Source organism: Typopeltis vanoorti, chromosome 2, assembly GCF_054136105.1.
Source record: "Typopeltis vanoorti isolate ZY-2024b chromosome 2, IOZ_Tvanoo_1.0, whole genome shotgun sequence".
NCBI classification, from domain to species: Eukaryota; Metazoa; Arthropoda; class Arachnida; order Uropygi; family Thelyphonidae; genus Typopeltis; species Typopeltis vanoorti.
In genome coordinates, this window is record NC_143550.1 from 174432326 (window position 1) to 174453889 (window position 21564).

Sequence of the window (21564 nt, forward strand, 5' to 3'; positions counted from 1 at the left end):
TTATCCTTCAGCACCTAATTATCTAAACTAATTACACTCAATGATGCTTGCAATCGTGGCCTATATATTCAATTATACCCATTAGGTTCCAAATTTTATGAGTGATGAGTTGAATTCAGGCACAGACTATTTTTAGGTTAAAACATTAAACACATTTTATTAAGATCACTAACTTGTACATAGTTACATTCATTCTCACTATTATATTAAAGTCATACTCAGGTTTGGAGCTATTATTGATATTTAGAACTTAATTGGAAATCTAACATAAGCTCCTTCACAATTTCACTCAACTGACTGTACACAATACATAAATATACAGTACACAGTACATAAAAGTACACAAATTCTAATCTTCACAATTTATCCTATCAAGCTATGTCAAAAGTTACAAATCATGATTATCACACTCTACCTAATTCACAATCTGAGACAAAGTTACCGATAGAACTAAACCTTTGCAGTTAACACTAATCACTTAAAGTTTTTTCTTACTAGAATGTCTGTTCACAATTAATACTTAACTGCAATTCACACTTATTTCACAGCATGCTTTTCTATTAACATAAAGGAGAATAAAACAGTACTTTACCAAGATAGTCCACATTCTGCATACAGTGCTAGGTTCTCCTTTCTTGAAAACTGGGTCAGGAACATCATAAAGAATTACCTTTACACATGTGGTCATACATGTCGTTCGTCTCGTCTGCCCCTTCAGTATGACTGGTGATCTGTCCACGCTGGTCTGGTTCCGTTGCCGGTTGTTCTCTTCCACATCACCGTCTCAGCGGTCACGTACACGGGAACTTCGACTGCCGATATTGAACATCTACGAGCTATCCTGTATCCATCATGAGGTGAAATAGAACCGCTCGTTTGCAAAGAGCAGGTCAAAAGCCAAACGAGTCAAGACACGAGCAAGGGCGAAAAGCGATCATCAAAAAGCCAAAAACATTCCTCTGCAAGGGGAGCAACCTCTCTTTATTTCGCACCCTTAGTGTGCTCTTTTCTTTTACAAATCTTCGCCTGACGCTCATCTTCTTTTCCCGCTAGTCCATCCGGGTCACTGCATCTCCTTGGGTTTGGCTCTTCTGTGAATTCGAGCGTGAGCTGCTTTCCGATAATTTACACTGCCACAAGCATAACGCTCGCCCAAGCACCTTGAACTGTAGATTACATACGTTTCACATAGAACATAATATGGTCGTTGCAACTTACTAAAACATAATTCTTTACACAGAAAAACTTGGCATAATAGATTTATGCTTTGTATCTTTACATAAAATATTTGTTCTATATACTCTTTTCACAATCAATATCTATACTAAAGCTCAAGTATCTCTTAATTGTTTTCTAATTCTTGTTGAATCCTGAATAAAAATCAAAATATTATAGAATTTCCCATTAAAGATTCAACACTTATACACCTTATGTAGAGCTATTATACCAAGTTTCTTTGGCAAAGCATTGCCTTTGTTTTTGAAATTTTGAAAAACATTTTAGAAATTTTTGTTAAAGCAGTAGTACAGTCAATTCCCATAGGGGTATTTACATTAATATTTAGCATAACATATATAGAGATATACAAGGTTATTTTTGTAACAATCTCATGAGACTTGACCTCTATAAAAATCGATGTAAAGCTCTTTGGTATTTCCAAGCTACATAGTTTTACAATGGGAACAGTTATACGCTACTCTCCAATAACTATCAAAAATAAATTCTTCCATCAGTGCACTACGTGATATACTATCTAACACTTTAAACCTGGAACTATGGGATATCCTGGATAGCATCTCCGACTCTACAGCCAACTAAGAATTTGCCAAAGTTAAAAGCCAGCACCAGAAGAAATTTAATATCTTCCAACAATGCAGTGCTACGCAACGGCTGCAATTACGTCAAGATGGTGTCGTTGTGAACGTATCATCGGTAACCTTAACCAAAGAAGCTATGAGTGTGTTAAGTTGGGGACACAATTTTGCCGTTACTCCTAAAGAAGCTCCAAAAGCCAAAATAATGGCTTCCAATGAACGTGGGATATACGACCTGCCTCCAGCAATAGCCAATAATATTTGATTAGACGTGGCCAACATCCTAATCCATTCTAAGCCTCCCAAAAATAATATCCCACATAAAGAAATCATGGCTCTAAAAGAGCTACGTGATAATAACCACATTACCATAACCAAATCAGACAAAAGAAACGCAACTGTAGTGATGGATACAACAGAATATGAAAACAAAATGCACATATGTCTCCAAGACCAGTCAACATATCAAATTACAGATCGAGATCCCACTAACTCACAAAAGAATAAGGTGTGCAAGTTATTGAACAAAGTCACTTCCTGGCCAAAAGATACAGTCATCAAACTCAAACTTCTCCACGTTAAAACACCCAGGATATATGGAGCTCCAAAAATTCACAAACAAGGTACACCTTTACACCCTATTGTAGATAGTTTAAACAGTCCCACATATAAACTTGCTAAACATTTAGCCAAACTACTAGCCACTTGCACAAACAATTCTCCCTCTTTTGTTAAAAATTGTACCCACCTAAAAAAGTATTTTAGAAAACCACACCTTAAAAAGTTCAGACTTAATGGTGAGTTTTGATATCACCTCATTATTCACAAATGTACCATTAACTGAAACTCTTAATTACTAAATTCACAATTTCCCCCTGATATATTTCAGCTATTTAAATTCACAGTACAAGCAGGTTATTTTACATGGAAAGGTAAAATTATACAAACAATTAGATGGGACAGCTGTGGGATCCCCCCTTTCTCCCTCCTTAGCTAACTTCTACATACAACATCTAGAAAAGCTAGCTGTCAACACAGCCACTCTCAAACCTAGTCTCTGGCTATGCTTTGTTGATGATGTGTTTACTATTTGGCCACATGACCCAGACACATTGAATACATTTTTAGTGCATCTAAATAGCCAAAATCCTAAAATCCACTTTACAATGGAACTAGAAGCCAATGACCTGGACACACTTATCACACGTCTTCCAGAAGGTTCCTTATCATTCTCGGTTTATAGAAAACCCACGCATACAGGGAGATATTTACACAAACAATCACACCATCACTTCTCAACAATATGGTATCTTAAAAACATTAATCCATAAAGCTAGAGCAATTTGTTCCAATGACATTGCTTTCACTGCTGAACTTTCTCACCTTCCTAACCAATGGCTATAATCCCCACAAGATAGATAAAATACCAAATGCTTCTCCCCCCCCCCCCCACTATCTACCAGAGAAGACTACAACAAAAGTATCACCATCGCATACATTAAAGGCACATCTGAAAAGATGTGTAGGGTGCTTAACAAACACCAACTACGCACTGTATTTAAACCTTATGTGAAATTGGCAACTCTCATCCGTTCACCTAAGGACAGATTCTCTCCTTTATCGCATTCAGGAGTCTATGAAGTGTCCTGTTCATATCATTGAGATTACTATGGAGAGACAGGAAGAACTGTGGACATCTGCCTCGGTGAACACAAAAAATATATCCAGCACTTTTGCTATGGCAAGTCGGGTCTGGCAGACCATGCTTTGGAAACCCCTGCACACAGGATCAGTTGGAAAGAAAACAAAAGTACTGCACAGAAGCTTTTACAAGTCAGAGAGGTTGTTCCTGGAATCAACAGAAGTCCTGAAACATACTCCAAACCTAAACAAGTATGGCTGTATAAATCTGCCAAAGTTTGGGAGACAGTCATCCTAAGACCAAATTAGTATCTGTTTTTTTTTTTTTTTTTTTTTTTTTTTTTTTTTTTTTTTTTTTTTAAACTTAGATGGCACCTAATTAGGACTTTAGTCTCTGTGTTGCATGCTACAATTACTCATACTATTCCACTGTTACACCGGATTGCGGTTGTCTCACTGCTGTAACAAACTTTGTTTATATGTTCTGAAAATGCTGGATATAATACCAACGAAATATTAACGTTTAAGTTAATAAATAGCTTTGGTCCTCTCTCATTCCAAGTCCAAATGGACCCACGTGTGTAGATGTTTTCTCTGATCCAACTTTTGCGTTCCAGTTGCTCATAGCACAAATAACTCGATCTTTCTTGCCTCCGACTACCTTTATACATCATTCTATTTCATCATACATGATATCTATTTCTGCTTCCTCATTCTGTTCTGTAGGAGCATATATTTGAATGATCAGCATATCTCTAGGTTTAGATTTCACTAGAATTGCCATCACTCTATCTGATTTTTTTAATTATATGGATAATGTTTTTATTAGTTTTCTTCTCTGCAATAAATGCTACACCTCTTCTTGATATTTCACCACCTGATGTATATATTTTATATTTATATATATTGCCATTTGGAAGTTTCGACTCAAAATCTGATTATCCTTTCCAAAAAGTTTCACTTATTTCTAGTATACTAATATTCAATCTCTCCATCTCTCTCTCATCACATTAGCCAATTTCCCACATCTATTCAATCCTCTTACATTCCAAGTAGCAATATTCAAGCAATTTCTGCATCGAGTTTCTTTATAGAAGTCACGAACTGACAATACAGCAGGACCTGCTATATCACCGTGACAACATCGTTCCGGACATATTGAGACTACCCGGGCTTTAATTCTTTTCTGTGTAGACATGATGCTTTACATAGCAGCATTTTTTACGGAATGGGCTGCCAGAACCATCCAACCCGCAATATGAATGGAGGATCGCAGCTGTCGTTGGTTAGCGGGTCCCATGGAGCTAGCCAGGAGTCCTACAAAATAATCACTTCCATATAATCGTAGTATAGATTATCCATATAGTTTATGAATAAGAGCTATATATATAGTTTTATTTAAGTTTTAAGTGAGCAATTATAATTGAAGAAAATATATTTACATGGTTTGATGTAAAATGAGGTGCAAGACAAGAATGCACATTATCTCCGCTCTTATTCATCATCTATACAGATTGCATTTTGAAAGAAAGTAATATTAAACCTCATATTATAATCAGAGATATCAACGCTTTCCTTTATGCAGATAATGTAGTAGTTCTAAGCATGTCCATTGCAGGACTTCAGGATTCTTTAACTAAATTGAATAACAGCTGTAACAAACTTGTCATGAAAATCAGCAATAAAAAAGACAAACTATGAAAATAGGCAAGAACATAGAAACTTCAGATACATTCTCAATGGAAAACTTATAGAACAAGTAAGGTTTTTCAATTATTTATGCAGCTTTTAGTTAAGTTTGAAATTATATCTGTCAATAGACAACAGAATAAGCAAAGTTGGAATGGTGGGGAGGCAGTTGAGTAAATTTATATGGAATAAGAGAGAAATTAGCCAAAACACACCAAACAAGCAGTATATAAGATGGTGTTCAAATCAATTTTAGATTATGGATCTGAGAGTCAGATTGGAAATAAAGTACTTGAACAAAGATTAAAGATATGAGAGTTCTGAGAAAAATCATTGGCTTGAACAGATGGCATCAGTGGATGGAATGGGCAGAATGAATATTAAAAATGAAGATATTAGGAAGTAACTTGACATTGTTTACATTCAAGAATGTTTGAGAGGGCCTAATCTAACATAACATGATGGCAAAAAACGGGCCAGAGGAAGACCAAGGTCTAGGTGGATTGATTCATTTAGAAATACCTTAGAAGAATGAAATGCTAGATATGACAATATTGGAGTGCTGACAAATAATAGGCTCATTTGGAGGAAAATTGTTAATAGGAGATTAATAATAATGTAAATTTAATCATGTAGTGCTGTCATTATAGCCTGAACACCCCCTTGAGGGTATGTATGAGAAAATTGATGATTAAATATGTTAAGAGAAATTTGTTTCTATAAATTGGTTTACTATTTCTTTTTCAGATGAGATGTTAAGTCATGAACTTTTTGTTATATGCATGCTAATTTTCAATTGCACATAGTTAATTAACATTTGTATACAGGTATGGAAGTAGCAGCAACTTTAGCAGATAAAGCAGAATCTGTTACTATTATTGTTAGAAACAGTGTTCCATTTGAGGCTACTCTTGGGGAGAGTTTGGGTCGTAGATTTCAAAAGGTATGTTACTAACTGCTTTTGTTGACTAATGAATGTCTAATTTTTGGTGTGAACATTTTTATTAAAATTAAAATGGCTTCGTTTATTAAATTTGCACAGAGAATATAGTATGAATGCTCATATGTAAAGTAAAATTTTCAGAGCGTTTTGTTTGACATTAAACATTTATTAGATTAATAAATCAATTTACTTATTTCTTAGATGAATAAATTAGTAAATGTGGCTTGCAAGTCCAGTGCATCTAAGCGCAAGAGGCATTGTTAGATTTCGTAACATTGTAATAACTTGCGGCATTTGACATAGTTTGATCCTTCTCATGAGGCATCCTGGTAGAGGTGCTCTGTGAGTGCAGGATGGAACAAAACAGGATATTTTTTATACCAACCTATTGAGCCTTGTGAAAATGGACTTTCTTCCATATGTAGCCTAAATGAAATAAGCAGTGATAGCATGATGGTAGAAAACACTCAACTGGAATGCCATCTGGTATGTATCTGTACTTGAAGTAGAAAAAGCTATCACAAGCCTGAAACGTGGAAAAGCAGCTGGAGTAGATGATATTCTACCAGAAATGCTAAAATATGGAGGTATGAAAGTCTTGCAGTGACTGCACTGCATTTAGAAGGCCTGGACAGAAAGGAATGAATTCCTGATGATTGGAGTAGAGCTCTCATAGTACCCATATATATGTAAATAAGTTTTTTTACCTTGGGAATAATGTATATTAGGGTTACCAAGTAATTTTTTAAACTTGGTTATTTTACTCCTAATCCCAAAAATAATAATAATAAAAAATCCTAATCCCATACTATAAAAACACCTTGTAGCAACTTATATAGGTAAAGTTGATAAGGCTCTGTATTACTAAAACCTTGGTATTTAGGGTTTAGCTACTCACTGAGGAGACCTCAAAAAAAGGTTGAAACTGGTCTGGGTGTTTGAGTTGCCCTGGTGTTGCACCACCTTTAGACTTGAACTACGTTTCAGGCGCAAACTTAACTGTTTGCTTATTTGTGATTAGGAGTAAAATAACCAAGTTTAAAAAATTATTTGGTAACCCTAATATATATATATATATATATATATATATATATATATATATATATATATATAGGAAGTATTTTTACCTTGGGTATAAATATGTTAAAGATACCAAGTAATTTTAAACCTGGTTTTACTCCATTTCCCAAGTAAGCAAACAGACTAAAAGTCAAGTTTGCGCCTGCAATTGATGCAAGTCTAACTGATCCCACAGGTAGTGCAGGATCAGGGCAGCTCGTGGCAAAGGTGGAACAAGCTCCGATCACTAATCTTAATATTTACCTTTAATGCCAAAACACATCTCCAAGAAGAGGATGTATGATGTTTTGTATTAAAGGCAAGGGGCCACTATCCAGACCGGTTTTGACCTTTATTGAGGTCTCGTCAGTGGGAGCTAGGCTAGAAATAGAAATACCAAGATTTAGTCATACAGAGCTTGTAAGTATTTCGCCAAAACAAGTTACCATAAGGTGTTTTAACCTTATTAAATAAAAATCTCTGGAGGAGATATAAATGTAGGAAGTATTTTTACCTTGGGTATAAATATGTTAAAGATACCAAGTAATTTTAAAACCTGGTTTTACTCCATTTCCCAAGTAAGCAAACAGACTAAAAGTCAAGTTTGCGCCTGCAATTGATGCAAGTCTAACTGATCCCACAGGTAGTGCAGGATCAGGGCAGCTCGTGGCAAAGGTGGAACAAGCTCCGATCACTAATCTTAATATTTACCTTTAATGCCAAAACACATCTCCAAGAAGAGGATGTATGATGTTTTGTATTAAAGGCAAGGGGCCACTACCCAGACCGGTTTCGACCTTTATTGAGGTCTCGTCAGTGGGAGCTAGGCTAGAAATAGAAATACCAAGATTTAGTCATACAGAGCTTGTAAGTATTTTGCCAAAACAAGTTACCATAAGGTGTTTTAACCTTATTAAATAAAAATCTCTGGAGGAGATATAAATGTAGGAAGTATTTTTACCTTGGGTATAAATATGTTAAAGATACCAAGTAATTTTAAAACCTGGTTTTACTCCATTTCCCAAGTAAGCAAACAGACTAAAAGTCAAGTTTGCGCCTGCAATTGATGCAAGTCTAACTGATCCCACAGGTAGTGCAGGATCAGGGCAGCTCGTGGCAAAGGTGGAACAAGCTCCGATCACTAATCTTAATATTTACCTTTAATGCCAAAACACATCTCCAAGAAGAGGATGTATGATGTTTTGTATTAAAGGCAAGGGGCCACTACCCAGACCGGTTTCGACCTTTATTGAGGTCTCGTCAGTGGGAGCTAGGCTAGAAATAGAAATACCAAGATTTAGTCATACAGAGCTTGTAAGTATTTCGCCAAAACAAGTTACCATAAGGTGTTTTAACCTTATTAAATAAGAGATTTTTATTTAATAAGGTTAAAACACCTTATGGTAACTTGTTTTGGCGAAATACTTACAAGCTCTGTATGACTAAATCTTGGTATTTCTATTTCTAGCCTAGCTCCCACTGACGAGACCTCAATAAAGGTCGAAACCGGTCTGGGTAGTGGCCCCTTGCCTTTAACACAAAACATTATACATCCTCTTCTTGGAGATGTGTTTTGGCATTAAAGGTAAATATTAAGATTAGTGATCGGAGCTTGTTCCACCTTTGCCACGAGCTGCCCTGATCCTGCACTACCTGTGGGATCAGTTAGACTTGCATCAATTGCAGGCGCAAACTTGACTTTTAGTCTGTTTGCTTACTTGGGAAATGGAGTAAAACCAGGTTTAAAATTACTTGGTATCTTTAACATATTTAACATATATATATATATATATATATATATATATATATATATATATATATATATATATATATATATATATATATATATATATATATATATATATATATATATGGGTACTGTATTACTAAAAACCTTGGTATTTCAGGATCTAGTTACTCACTGAGGAGACCTCAAAAAAGGTTGAAACCGGTCTGGGTAGTGACCCCCCCCCCACACACACACACCCATAATGTATAACAGTATACATTTCCTAGTGAGATGTGTTTTACATTATGGGAAATACTAAGAATAGTGATCAGAGCTTTATCCACCTTTACCACAAGTTGCCCTGGTGTTGCACTACCTTTAGACTTGAACTACGTTCAGGCGCAAACTTAACTGTTTTGCTTACTTGGGAGAAGGAGTAAAAAAACCAAGTTTATAAAATTACTTGGTATCCTTATATATATATATATATATATTTATATAAAACGAATAGAGCTGAATGTGAGAATTAGAGAAATTTCTGTGCTGTGTATGCATAGTAAGATTTATGCAAGTATTCTTGAGAAACAGTTAAGAAAAATTGTGTAAACGAAGCTTGGAGAAGAACAAGCTGGTTTCAGGCCCAACAGAAGTTGTCAGGATCAGATTTTCACTTTAAGACAAATAGTTGAAAAATCATGAGAATATGACAGGGATCTATTTTTATGTTTTGTAGATCTGGAAAAGGCATATGACAAGGTGCCAAGAGCAAAGCTGTTCAAAATGCTCCAGTTATAGAGTAAATGGAACATTATACCAAGCAATACATAGTCTCTATTTGAGTTGTAAATCAGCAGTTAGAATTGAAGGATGTACAGGAAGATGGTTTGATGTTAAATCAGGTAACAACAAGAGTGTTCATTATCCCACTGTTATTCATTATCTTATATGGATCACATTATGAATGAAAGTGGTATTCAATCTGATATCAAAATCGGATATGCTAATCTCAACTCTGTACGGTGTTATACTCTTAAATTAATCCAGGCGAAGTTTGCAAGATTCCCTGACCAAATTGAATATTGGGGGGGGGGGGGGGTCAGGAAAGTTCTGATAACACCTAGAACAAAAATAATATTAAAGCAACTGATATAACCACAAGAAAGAACATACTTGTGTAGCAGAGTTATGAAGGTAAGTTATGTTCTTATATTTTTATATCCTCATATGTTCTTTCTTGTGGTAATATCAGATGCTTTAATATCACATTTTTGTTCTAGGTGTTATCAGAACTTTCTAGATTCCTTTCCCCCTTGTAACTGCTGTATAAATTTCCTATGAAAATCAGCATTGAAAAGACAAAGACAGTGAAAATAGGCAGAAACATTGAAACATCAAACATCATCATGGAGTCAAAAGACTCGTCGTGGGAGGTTGTTTTTAGGAAACACAAAGTCTATCATACCACTCCTTGAACCCATTGACCGTTCCGGCTCTAACCACTCTCTCAGGCAATACATTCCAAGGTTCAACCACCCTCCACTCAAAGAAACCACTCTTCACCCTCTTGTGCACAGCCTCCTTCCGTAACTTCCAAGGATGGTCCCTTGTCATCGCTCTACCCGCTGTTCCACCAAGTTAAAGAACTCTCCAATATCTACCCTGTAACTGGCTCTCAACAGTTTAAAAGTCTCAATTATGTCACCTCTCCTTCTTCTATCCACCAAACTCTGCAGTCCACATTCTCTCAGTCGATCCTCATAACTCATATTGTACAGTCCTGAAATCAACTTTGTTATCTGCCCTCTGTACCCTTTCCACAGTCAATTTATCCCCTTCAAATCCTGGGGACCAAATCTGAGAACAATAGTCTAAGTGTGGTCTGATCAGGGTCTTATACAATGGAATGATAACTCTTTTATCTCTGCAGGTCAGCGTCCTTCTCAGTGTTGCAGTAATCCTCTGAGTTACCCTCATCGCCTTTGCAATATGCTTCCTGAATTTAAGTTTTCTATCAATCATCACTCCCAGATCTCTTGTCTCCCCTACCTCCTCAAGTACAGCTCCTCCAATCGAGTATGCATCCTCCCATCGATGGATCTCAAACCTCTAGACTTTACATTTTGCTGCATTGAACCGATATCCCCATTCATTTGCCCATCTGTCTAGTTTATTCAAATCCTGCAGGACTGCCACATCTGCACTATTACTGATAACCTTTGCTAGGATGGCAGGAAAAAGATCCAGAGGAAGACCAAGATCTAGGTGGATTGATATAGTAAAAAAGTGTTTTAGAAGACAGAAATATAAGATCTGGTAATTATTATTATTGCATAATTCCTCCAGTGAGTCCAAAGACTCATCGAGGGAGGGAGGGCACCTGCTCTACAAATCTCCATCTCCCACGCCCACGCCAGGAGATGGAGATTTGTAGAGCAGGTGCCCTTCAAATTTGTTGCGGGTTCAAATCCTGCCGTGGGCGTGATTTGAACCCGCAACCATTTGGCTGGAAAGCGTGTAGGCTAACCACTCGGCCAAGCAGGCCGACAATAATATTGAAATGTTGACAGATAATAACAGGCTAATCTGGAGGAAAATTGGAGAACCTATAGAACAAGTAAAACATTGCAGCTATATAGGTACACTTTTTTAGTGAAGATGACAAATTAAATTTGGAAATAGACAGCAGAATTAGCAAAGTTGGTATGGTAGGAAGTCAATTGAATAAATTTATATGGAATAAGAGTGAGATTAGTCAAAACACTAAACTAGCTGTATATAAGACAGTGTTCAAACCTATTTTAACTTATGAACCTGAGATCTGGACTAGAAATACCTCTTGATCAAAGACTGGAGGCCACAGATATGAGAGGCCTGAGAAAGATTAGGGGGATGATCAGATGGCATCAATGGCAGTATTATATTAAAAACGAGGATATTGGGAATGAACTTGGCATTGTTAGATTCAGGAATATGTTAACAGAGCTAATCTCCAGTGGCATGTCCACTTGAACAGAATGGGAGAGGAAAGATTAGCTAAACAAGTGTTCTTTGCTAGGATGTCAGGAAAAAGATCCAGAGGAAGACCAAGATTGATACAGTAAAAAGTGCCTTAGAAGACAGAAATAAAAGATCTGATAATATTGGAATGTTGACAGATAACAGGTTAATCTGGAGGAAAATTGGTAATAAGAAGTTTGTAGTGATGTAACTTTTCATGTAGTACTATCATAAGATTCCTGACATATACTCCCTGAGGGTATATGTCAGGAATTTTATGTTGATGATGGGGTCATAACTATGGTCAGTCTTATCTTGATGACCATGCTTTTGATACCTTTCACAGAATCAAACAGGGGAAGAAGTAACTATGCTTCATGGCAACAAATAAAAATTTGAGAGACTTTTCTTAGAATCAGCTGCAGATTTGTTAAACAACCTGATCTTAATAAATATGGTTGTGTTAAACTTCCCAAAATTTGGAACATTAATTTTCATGTCTCCCACCCAATGGTTTGGTCTAGCCAGCAACAGCCCCTTATAGGACATTAGGCTTTTAGTCTAATTTTTTTCCAATTGTTGTTTTGAATGGTTGTGTGTGTGAGTGTGCGCGTGCGCATGCACGCACACATTTTACAATTTTGAGATCGTATCCTTGATGTCAGAGACAATATATAGGATCCAATAAACTTCTATTTTATTGTTCCTCTGTTCTGTATTCATTCCATTATATCTATGTTGAGTTATATAATGAGTTTAAACCAGTATATAAGCCTTAATACTAGACCAAAAATTGAACTTTTCCAAACCACATCAGGCTTGTAAAAAGCAGAGTAGTATTATTCTGAGTGATGAAAGTCATCTGCCACTTATCTGAAGAGGCAACCTTAACGTGAAAGTTGCGACATCTATGAATCCAACTTCTAAATGCTCGCATTGGGATTAAACTCTACAACTTCTTGATTGAAGAGTAGAAGTGCTGTCCACGTAGCCACTAGGATAGACTGGCAATTCAGGATTAAGCTACCAGTTTATTCTTTATAATGGATATAATCTTTACGAATTTCTTCTCCCTTCTTGATATTTATGTATATGTGTGTGTATTTTCTGAGAGTGCTCATCTATCTAATAAGTAACCATCACCTTTTAGTTCTCTGAAGTCTCACTCTTTGGAGTGACTCCATAAGGTGTGCATGCACCTTATAGTTACCCACAGAGATGAGTAAGTATGACCCATTCAGAGGAGATTACATTCTAGAACATTTTTAGTTACAAAATTTGGAGAGAAAAAAAATTTTGAATTGATAGAAATTCTGAAATACTTAATGTAGAGCTGTGGTCAATTCTATATATCCTCTCAGAAAATGTTAACACTAAAGAATTTAAGAATGTTTAGGATTGCCATTTTAAAAAATTTGAGACTCTTCAACATTGTAACACTTGCCAACTGCAACTCAAGAACATGTATTGGTGAATTTTTTGTCACAAGCACTCTCAGAAAATACTGTCAATGCACTTAGTTGAAAACATAATTTCATCATTTTTCCCACAAAAGTACCATTTCTGAAAATAATGACTGGTGTGGAATGTGGTATCTTATGATCTCATTTGATGTGGCCCATATTCTGACCAAATCTGGACCTTCCAAAAATAATATTCCAACTGAAGAAATAGCAGCATTTAAAAAGTTATACAGGAAAAAAAAAAAAAAAAAATTCAACCAAAGCTGAAAAAGGCTGTTTCTGTTATTATGGTCTGAACAGATTATAATAGAAAAATGAATAATCTTCTTAAGGACTCCTCTGTTTATCAATTATAGAGTGGAATCATACCAAATCCCAAAAGGAAAAAAGTATGTAAACTATTAAAGTTACATTTTGGCCCAAAAAGAGATTACCAAAGATCTTAAACCTTTTCATGTCAAACCTAAGTTATATGGACTCCCTAAAATTCATCATCATCAAATTCCTGCTATGTACCATCAAGGGGTGTACAGGATATGATAGTACTACATGAAAAATTTACATCATTACTTCGTGTGTAGAGGCTTAAGTGCTGTGAGGACATCATGTTGGAGGCTTAATGGATTTTTTACAACACTCAAAAAGAATTAAAATAGAATTTAATACTTCCTATATTTCGTCCTAGTCACTAGGACATCTACGGGGATTACAAAAACAGTTAATGTAACATACACACAAATAATAAACAATACTGAGCCCAACCACGTGGGTGACACTAAAGTCCTATCTAGTTGGAGCGCCCTCTAAGGGCAGTAGTAGGTGGCCTGGAAAGTAAGGTGGGACCTCTGGTGATGAGTGTTTCCCAAATCTTCGGAAGCTTAATACAACCATATTTATTCAGATTTGGTTGGTTTTTGAGAGCTGCTGCTGCTTCCAAGAAAAGTCTCTCTTTCTTGAATTTGCTGTGGTGGAGCATGGTGGTTTTCTTCCAAGATACTCTGTGGGTGGTATCCAAAACATGGTCAGCCAAGCCTGAATGGCCATAGTTGTGTTTGCAGATGTAAGACTTGTGTTCCTCTAGGCAGATGGATGCTGATCTGCCTGTCTGTCCAAAGTACGCCAGCTTACAGGAACAGGGTACTTTGTAAACTCCAGGTAGAGAGAGAGGAGGGAGCTGATCTTTCGTAGAAGGGATAAGGGTAGCAAGTTTGCGGTGGGGCTTATATGCTGTGTGTTGGTTGTACTTTTTTAGTATCTTGGCTATTTTTTCGGATGTGCCACGGATGTAGAGTATGGTGATGGCATTTTTAAATTCTTGTTGACGAGAAGGACGGGGAATGGGGGAGGAGTTGATTATTTTTTGATACTGTGATCACTGTAGCCATTGGAAAGGAAAGTGTTGTGTATGTGGTTAAGCTCAGTAGTGAGGGCAGTTCCACTGGAACAAAGATTGTGGGCTCTCTTGGTAAGAGTTTTAATAATGCCATATTGTTGAGAGGGGTGGTGGTGGGAGAGTTTGTGAATGTATCTGCCTGTGTGTGGATTTTCTGTATACAGTGAAGGCAAGTGTATCATTAGGTAGGCGTGTGACTAAGGTGTCTAGGAAGAGTAAGCAATTGTTCTTTTCCTTTTCCATAGTAAACTGGATTCTTGGATGTAGGCTATTGAGATGACTGAGGAAGGAATCTAACGTGTCTGGACCATGAGGCCAAATAGAGAACACATCATCTACATATCTTAGCCAGATAGAAGGTTTGATTGGGGCTGAGTCTATGGCTCATTTTTCGAAATCTTCCATATAGAAATTGGCAAGGGGGGTGAGAGGGGGAACCCATGGCGGTTCCCTCTATCTGCTTGTAGATTTTGTTCTTCCAAGAGAAATATCCAGAGTTAATGGCAAAGGAAAAGAGATCTAAGATGTCGGCGGGAAAAACGTTTTCTAAGAGAGATAAGGTGTCAGTTAAGGGAATGTTGGTAAACAAAGAGGAGATATCAAAGCTTACCAATATGTCTGTCTTATTCAAGGTTAAATTTTCTGTGAGGGCTTTAAAGTGGGTAGAGTTTTTTATAAAGAAAGTGGACCTTCCGGTTAGGGGGGGTCAGAGAGTTGGCCAGCTGCTTAGACAGTCTATAGCAAGGTGCATTGGTGGCATCTACTATAGGCCTGAGTGGGGAATTGGGTTTGTGGATTTTTGGTAAACCGTATATTCGGGGGGGGGGGGGGGTTAATTTTTTTCGTGACTTCAGGGGACCAGGAAGATACTTTTTTAAGTAAGATTTTTAATTTCTTAACTTGTGTTTTTGTGGGATCGTGTTCTAAAGGGATGTAGGTAGCGCGATCGCGGAGGATAATGTTCATTTTACGATTATATTCACTGGTGTTAAGAACGACTGTGGCATTTCGCTTATCCGCTCTGGTGATGACAATACTTTTTTCTTTCCGTAGTTTCAGGAGAGCAGTGCATTGGGCATACGATAAATTACTTTTTGGCAGCGATGAATGAGCGAGGATGTTAGCTACATCAAGTCTGATTTTGTTGGCTATCTCCGACGGTAAACAACCGATCCCCCGTTCGATATTAACCATTACGTCAAGCACCAGGACTTCCTTTGAGCGACGGCAAAATTACGGCGGAGGCAAAGGGCGCTGATGGCATTGTTGTTGAGCCTTTTGGAAGAGAGGTTTACTACTGTATGGAGCGGTTGAATTTGTGGTTGTGGTTTGTCTTTAACCAGGTTGTTATATTTCTTGACGTGTTTATTTTTTATTTTTTGAAATTCTCTCTGTGTGGAAGTTTCCGAATTACCGGAGAGAATCGACCAAAGTTCAGGGTTAAGAACGGTGGAGAGCTCTGAATGTAAGGAGCCAATGGCGGCGTTCGTCACTGAGAGCATAGCACGAGTAGAGGCGATTTGCTCGCGTAGTAATGCCAGGCTGGCACGGTTATATATACGAAGTGCTTTTTTGGAATGGAAATTGATCTTCATTTTAACGCAGTTCGGTATCACTCTTGTATCCCAACGTTGTTTTAAAAACTTTACTTTACTTTACATTACTAACTTCCTATCTACAATTTTCCTCCAAATCAGTCTGTTACTTGTCAAGACTCCAAGATTATCAGATCTTATATTTCTGTTGTCTAAGGCACTTTGTACCTTATCAATCCACCTATATCTTGGTCTTCCTCTGGGTGGTTTTCCTGCCAACCTGTCAGAGAACACTTGTTTTGCTTATCTTTCTTCTTCCTTTCTTATTAAGCCACATTTTCCCCTTTGATATAATTGAGTTATTCAAATTCACCATTTATTCCAGTTACTTTTTATGGCAAAGAAAAATATATGAACAGCCAAATTGGACTGCTCTCCCTCCCTCCCAAACACACACACACACACACACACACACACACACACACACACACACACACACACACACACACACACACACACACACAAGTCAACTTCTACTTGAAACATTTTGAAAACCAAGCACTCAACACAGCTACACTCAAACCAATGGTCTGGCTCTGCCATGTTGATATATTTGCCATTTAGCCTCATGGCCCAGACACTTCAAATACATTTTTTAGCATGTCTCAATAGCCAACATCCAAAAATAAACATCATTGTATAAAACAAAAGTAACAATTTTCTCATCTTTCTAGATACACTAGTGACAAGACTTCCTAATGGCTCATTATCCTTTTCCATTTACAGAAACCTGCACATACACGAAGGTACTTGCATAGCAATCACGCTACCCATCCCAACAGTATAGCATCCAAAAAATCCTTATTCAGTGATCCAGGACTATTTGTTCAAATGACACATTTCTTAAAACTGAGCTCAGGAGACTTTGGACACTTTTTTTAGCCAAATGGCTATAGCCTGCATAAAATAGATAAAACACTCCCATCAGCCATAGATAAATGCACTCCCATCAACTCTGCAGGCAACACACAGGATCACAGCAAAACTATCCCAATTCCGTATATTAAGAGCACACTGGAAAGGATAACTAAAGTTCTCTCCAAATATGATCTCCATCCCACTTGTGATTTAAAATCACTTATTCAGCTTGCTTCATTTGCTCTCCAAAAGATCAATGTTATCCTTTTGCACATTCTGGAGTGTATAATGTTTTTTGTGCCTGCAGTTTGGCCTATTTTAGACAGACTGGTATATCATTTTATATTCACCTTAATGAACACAAGAATTACATCAGTGATAATTTTTATAGCATGTCAAGACTAGCAAACCATGCTCTGGACACTCCTTCACATCGGATTAAATGGAAGAAGATATTGTTTTTACACAGTATGGTTGTGTTCGTTTGCAAATAATCTGGAAGACAGTCATTATGAGACCACATATCCTGACTTCTCCAAATTAACTTTACTGTTCAACAGTCCATAGAGGGCACCTCGTTAGGACATTAGTTCTATGTCAGTTCAAATTGTTCCTGATGTTTTTGTGTAATGCTTGTCACAGTTATAATTTGTGCTCTAATGATGTTGGATAGAAAACCAGCAAAATATTAGTAAGTTCAATAAATTAATTTATTTTTCATCTCTTGGTATCACTTATATCATGAAGTACTAATGTGAATATATCTGGTTATTGGCTTATTCTTGGTATATTTCTACTGTTGTGCATGATTATTCCCATCCTGGTGGCAATTTCCATGATACTTGCACTGGTCTTTTTGATACTATCATAGTCAGTACCAGAAATGCTAAAACAGTCATTCAGGTCACATGTTTATCCTATTATTATGTTCAATTGTATTAAGTTGAATTTATATAGCCTTGAACACATGACTGTGATGTGGATTCCATGGATGATGAATAGGTAACTGGTTATTCTTGATTTATATCAGAGTACAAACACACCTGAGATTTCTTTTATAGGTGTTTTTTTTACTCTGATAGATATGAAAATTTCACTATCTTTAAATTTGACTTTAAGAATATCAGGAAAAAGAAGTATTTATCTTCTTCCTTTTCCTGACCTTAAAACAATTTAATCTGCATAATATTCATCAAAAACTGAAAGTATACTAGTGAACACTCACTCACTCTCTAGTGTATATCTCAAAGATATTGCATGATATCTTTATAAATAAATTATTGTGCAGTCCATATTGTTTAATTTTGTTTTCATTTTTATATATAAATCCCACACACACGCAAGAGGTTGCAGCTGAACCTGTAGCATATTGGTACCTTGTGTAGGTGAGAGTTAAGAGAAAAGGAACTAATGCTATTTTTCTTGAATAGTTAGACCTAGTTGTTGGAAACATTTTGTTAGGGAAAGCTATTCCAGAAAATAGATATAGATGGAATGAAAGGTTTTCCTTTCATTTTCTCCTCTTCTGAGGAAGAACATGCAGCGGGTTTTTCAGTTACTCGAAAAGGATATTAGGCAGAAGGAGGTTTAATGGAAGACAGAGGAGTAGTGATGGATGTAAGTTCAGTCAAGCAGTACCCCTGAAAGTTCCTCTAGAAAAGATATGTCTCTTTGCCTATTGTTTTCTATAGTTCTTTTTATGAGACAGTGATTGGAGTGAATCAGAGAGAGAGAGTTGTCAGCTAAACTACCCTCCTCTGGAGGGTATCAAGAATTTTTAAGAAAGGTTTTTGGTGCACTGCCCTCAATACAAGAACAATATTTCTAAGATTGGGTGGATTTAAGAGATTATTGCTAGATGGGTAAAAAGTAGTATCTTGGGGAAAAAGAATGCCAAGTTTTTTAGAAGTTGAGGAAAGTATTGATGTGATGTTTGTCATGAAAGGCTATTGGTAATCTACTTGGGTATCTACTTGGATACTGAATGAATGAGGAAGAGCTTGCAATTTGGGATTTAGCCGACCAAATTGTATTCTTATTGGCTTAAACCAAAATACAAAATGATGGTACAACATGACAAAATTTCATGCCGGCTGCAGAGTCGCCCAGTTAAACAAGGCACCCATTGTTTTTGCCAGGTAACTATGGTGAACAGCAAAAAAGTCAGCTACTGGAACAAATCTGAAAACATACCCAACTCAACATCACCAGAGTTAAAGATTGGTACTATCAACATAAGAAGCCTGAATGTAAAGAAATGGAGCTAGCTGAGAAATTAGATATTACTGCAAAGGAATGGAATTAGAAAAACTGCAAAGAAATGGAGCTAGCTGAGGAATTAGATTAGTACCAGGTCAACATAATAGGGGTGACAAACAAAAAAGACAAAAACTGGTGAGATCTTTCTGAGCAATAAATACAAAATGTTATATTCAGGCAATGACAATCAAGGAAAAGAAGGAGTAGCCATAGTATTCAACACTAAATACTAGGCTAATCTTCTTGAATGACAGGCAATCTCAAGTAGAGTGATATGGGCAAATATCAGAATGGGGATTTGGACAATGAGATTTATTTGTGCATATGGTTCCACAGAAGGTTCTACTAAGGTAGAAGTGGAGAATTTTTTGAGGCTTTAGAGAAAGCAACTAACACAATGAAAAAGGAAAAGTTGGTCCTTGTTGGGTATCTAAATAGCAGAGTAGGAAAAGATTGTCAGACATACAAAAATATTTTGGGAAAATTTGGATAAAAGAGCAAAGCTAATAATAATGACAAATACTTGTTGGATTTCTGCTCAGGACATGGACTGGTTATTACTAACACCATTTTCCAACATAAAAATGTGTACAAATTCACATAGAGAGAAGAGGCAAGGAATAAGAAAAGTCTCATTGACTATGTTATTGTTGATAGTGATGTTTTCTCCCTGGTGCAGGACACCAGAGTGTACAGAGGATTTGAAATTGGAAGTGATCACTATTTAGTCTTGAGCAGGATAAAACTGAATTTCATATTGAAAAGAATAACATGTAAGAAAGAGTTAAAGCGAATAAAAGTTGAGCAGCTCTCAGATGTAAACTATAGACTAAAATACATAAATGTTATTGAAGAAAAAATGAAAGAGTTTAAGAACAGGAACCAACCCTTGGAGATTCAGTGGCAAGCCTTGAAGAAAACCGTGATTGATTCAGCCAGAGAGGCATGTGTTGAGGTTGTCTCCAAGGACATAAAAATCAGAACTCCATGGTGGACACAGGAAGTTAAAGAGGCAGTGAAGGAAAAGAAGAAAGCATATCAAAAGTTCCTGGCAAATAAGTCAGTTTGTGCTCTTAGAGAATATAGAGACAAATGTAAGAAAGCTAAACACTGTATAAAACTATCTAAACGAAAGTCATGGGAGGACTTTGGCAAGAACCTAGAAAATAAATGTCAGGAAAGTGGGAAAATATTCTGGAGGTTCTTGAAGATGCTTAGAAATGGAGGAAGAAGTGCTGTAAAAGAAGTTAGAGATGATAAAGGTGACATGAAAATGGGAGAAAAAGATATCCTTGAAATATGGAGTAAGGGAGTAAAAACAAGCATACAGTCAGGAATACATATCCATACTTGAAGTAGAAAAAGCCATCAAAGGCTTGAAATGTGGAAAGGCAGCAGGAGTAGATGATATTCGAACAGAAATGCCAAGTATGGAGGTAAAAGTGTTACAGTGGCTGCACTGCATAGTTCAGAAAGCCTTCACAGATGGACGAATTCCTGATGATTGCAGTAGAGCTCTCGTAGTACTCATATATGAATAGGGAAATAAAAGTGAATGTGAGAATTTCAGAAGTATTTCCCTACTGAGTGTTCCTGGCAAGATCTATGCAAGTATACTTGAGAAATGGTTGAAGAATTGTGGAAGAAAAGTTGGTGAAGAACAAGTTGAATTCAGGCCAAATAGAGGCTGTCAGGATCAGATCTTCACTTTACGACAGTAGTTGAGAAATCATGGGAATATAACAAAGATCTGTATTTAAGTTTTGTCAATCTGAAAAAGGTATATGACAAGGTGCCAAGAGAGAAGCTATTCAATACGCTACAGTTATGTGGTGTCAATGGGGCATTATATCAAGCAATACTTAGTCTTTATTTGAGTTGTAAGTCAGCAGTTGGAATTGAAGGAAGCACAGGAAGTGGTTTAATGTTAAATCTGGTCTGAGATCAGGATGCACATTATCCCCTCTGTTATTCATTATCTATATGGATCACATTATGAAGGAAAGTGGTATTAAACATGATATCAAAATTGGAGATGTTAATGTCAGCTCTTTGCTTTATGCAGACGATGTTATACTTCTAAATAAATCCACTACAAGTCTGCAAGATACCCTGACTAAATTT

The 21564-nt window shown here is 36.7% G+C and overlaps 1 protein-coding gene across 1 annotated transcript in view; it reads left to right on the forward strand.

Annotated features, from left to right (window-relative positions):
• Nucleotides 1-21564, forward strand: part of LOC150109678 (apoptosis-inducing factor 3-like) — a 288264-nt gene that overhangs the window by 35736 nt on the left and 230964 nt on the right. Inside the window, exon 4 of the mRNA XM_090402963.1 lies at nucleotides 5972-6087. Within this exon, the coding sequence (XP_090259089.1) occupies nucleotides 5972-6087 (116 nt within the window). The remainder of the gene's footprint in view (nucleotides 1-5971; nucleotides 6088-21564) is intronic.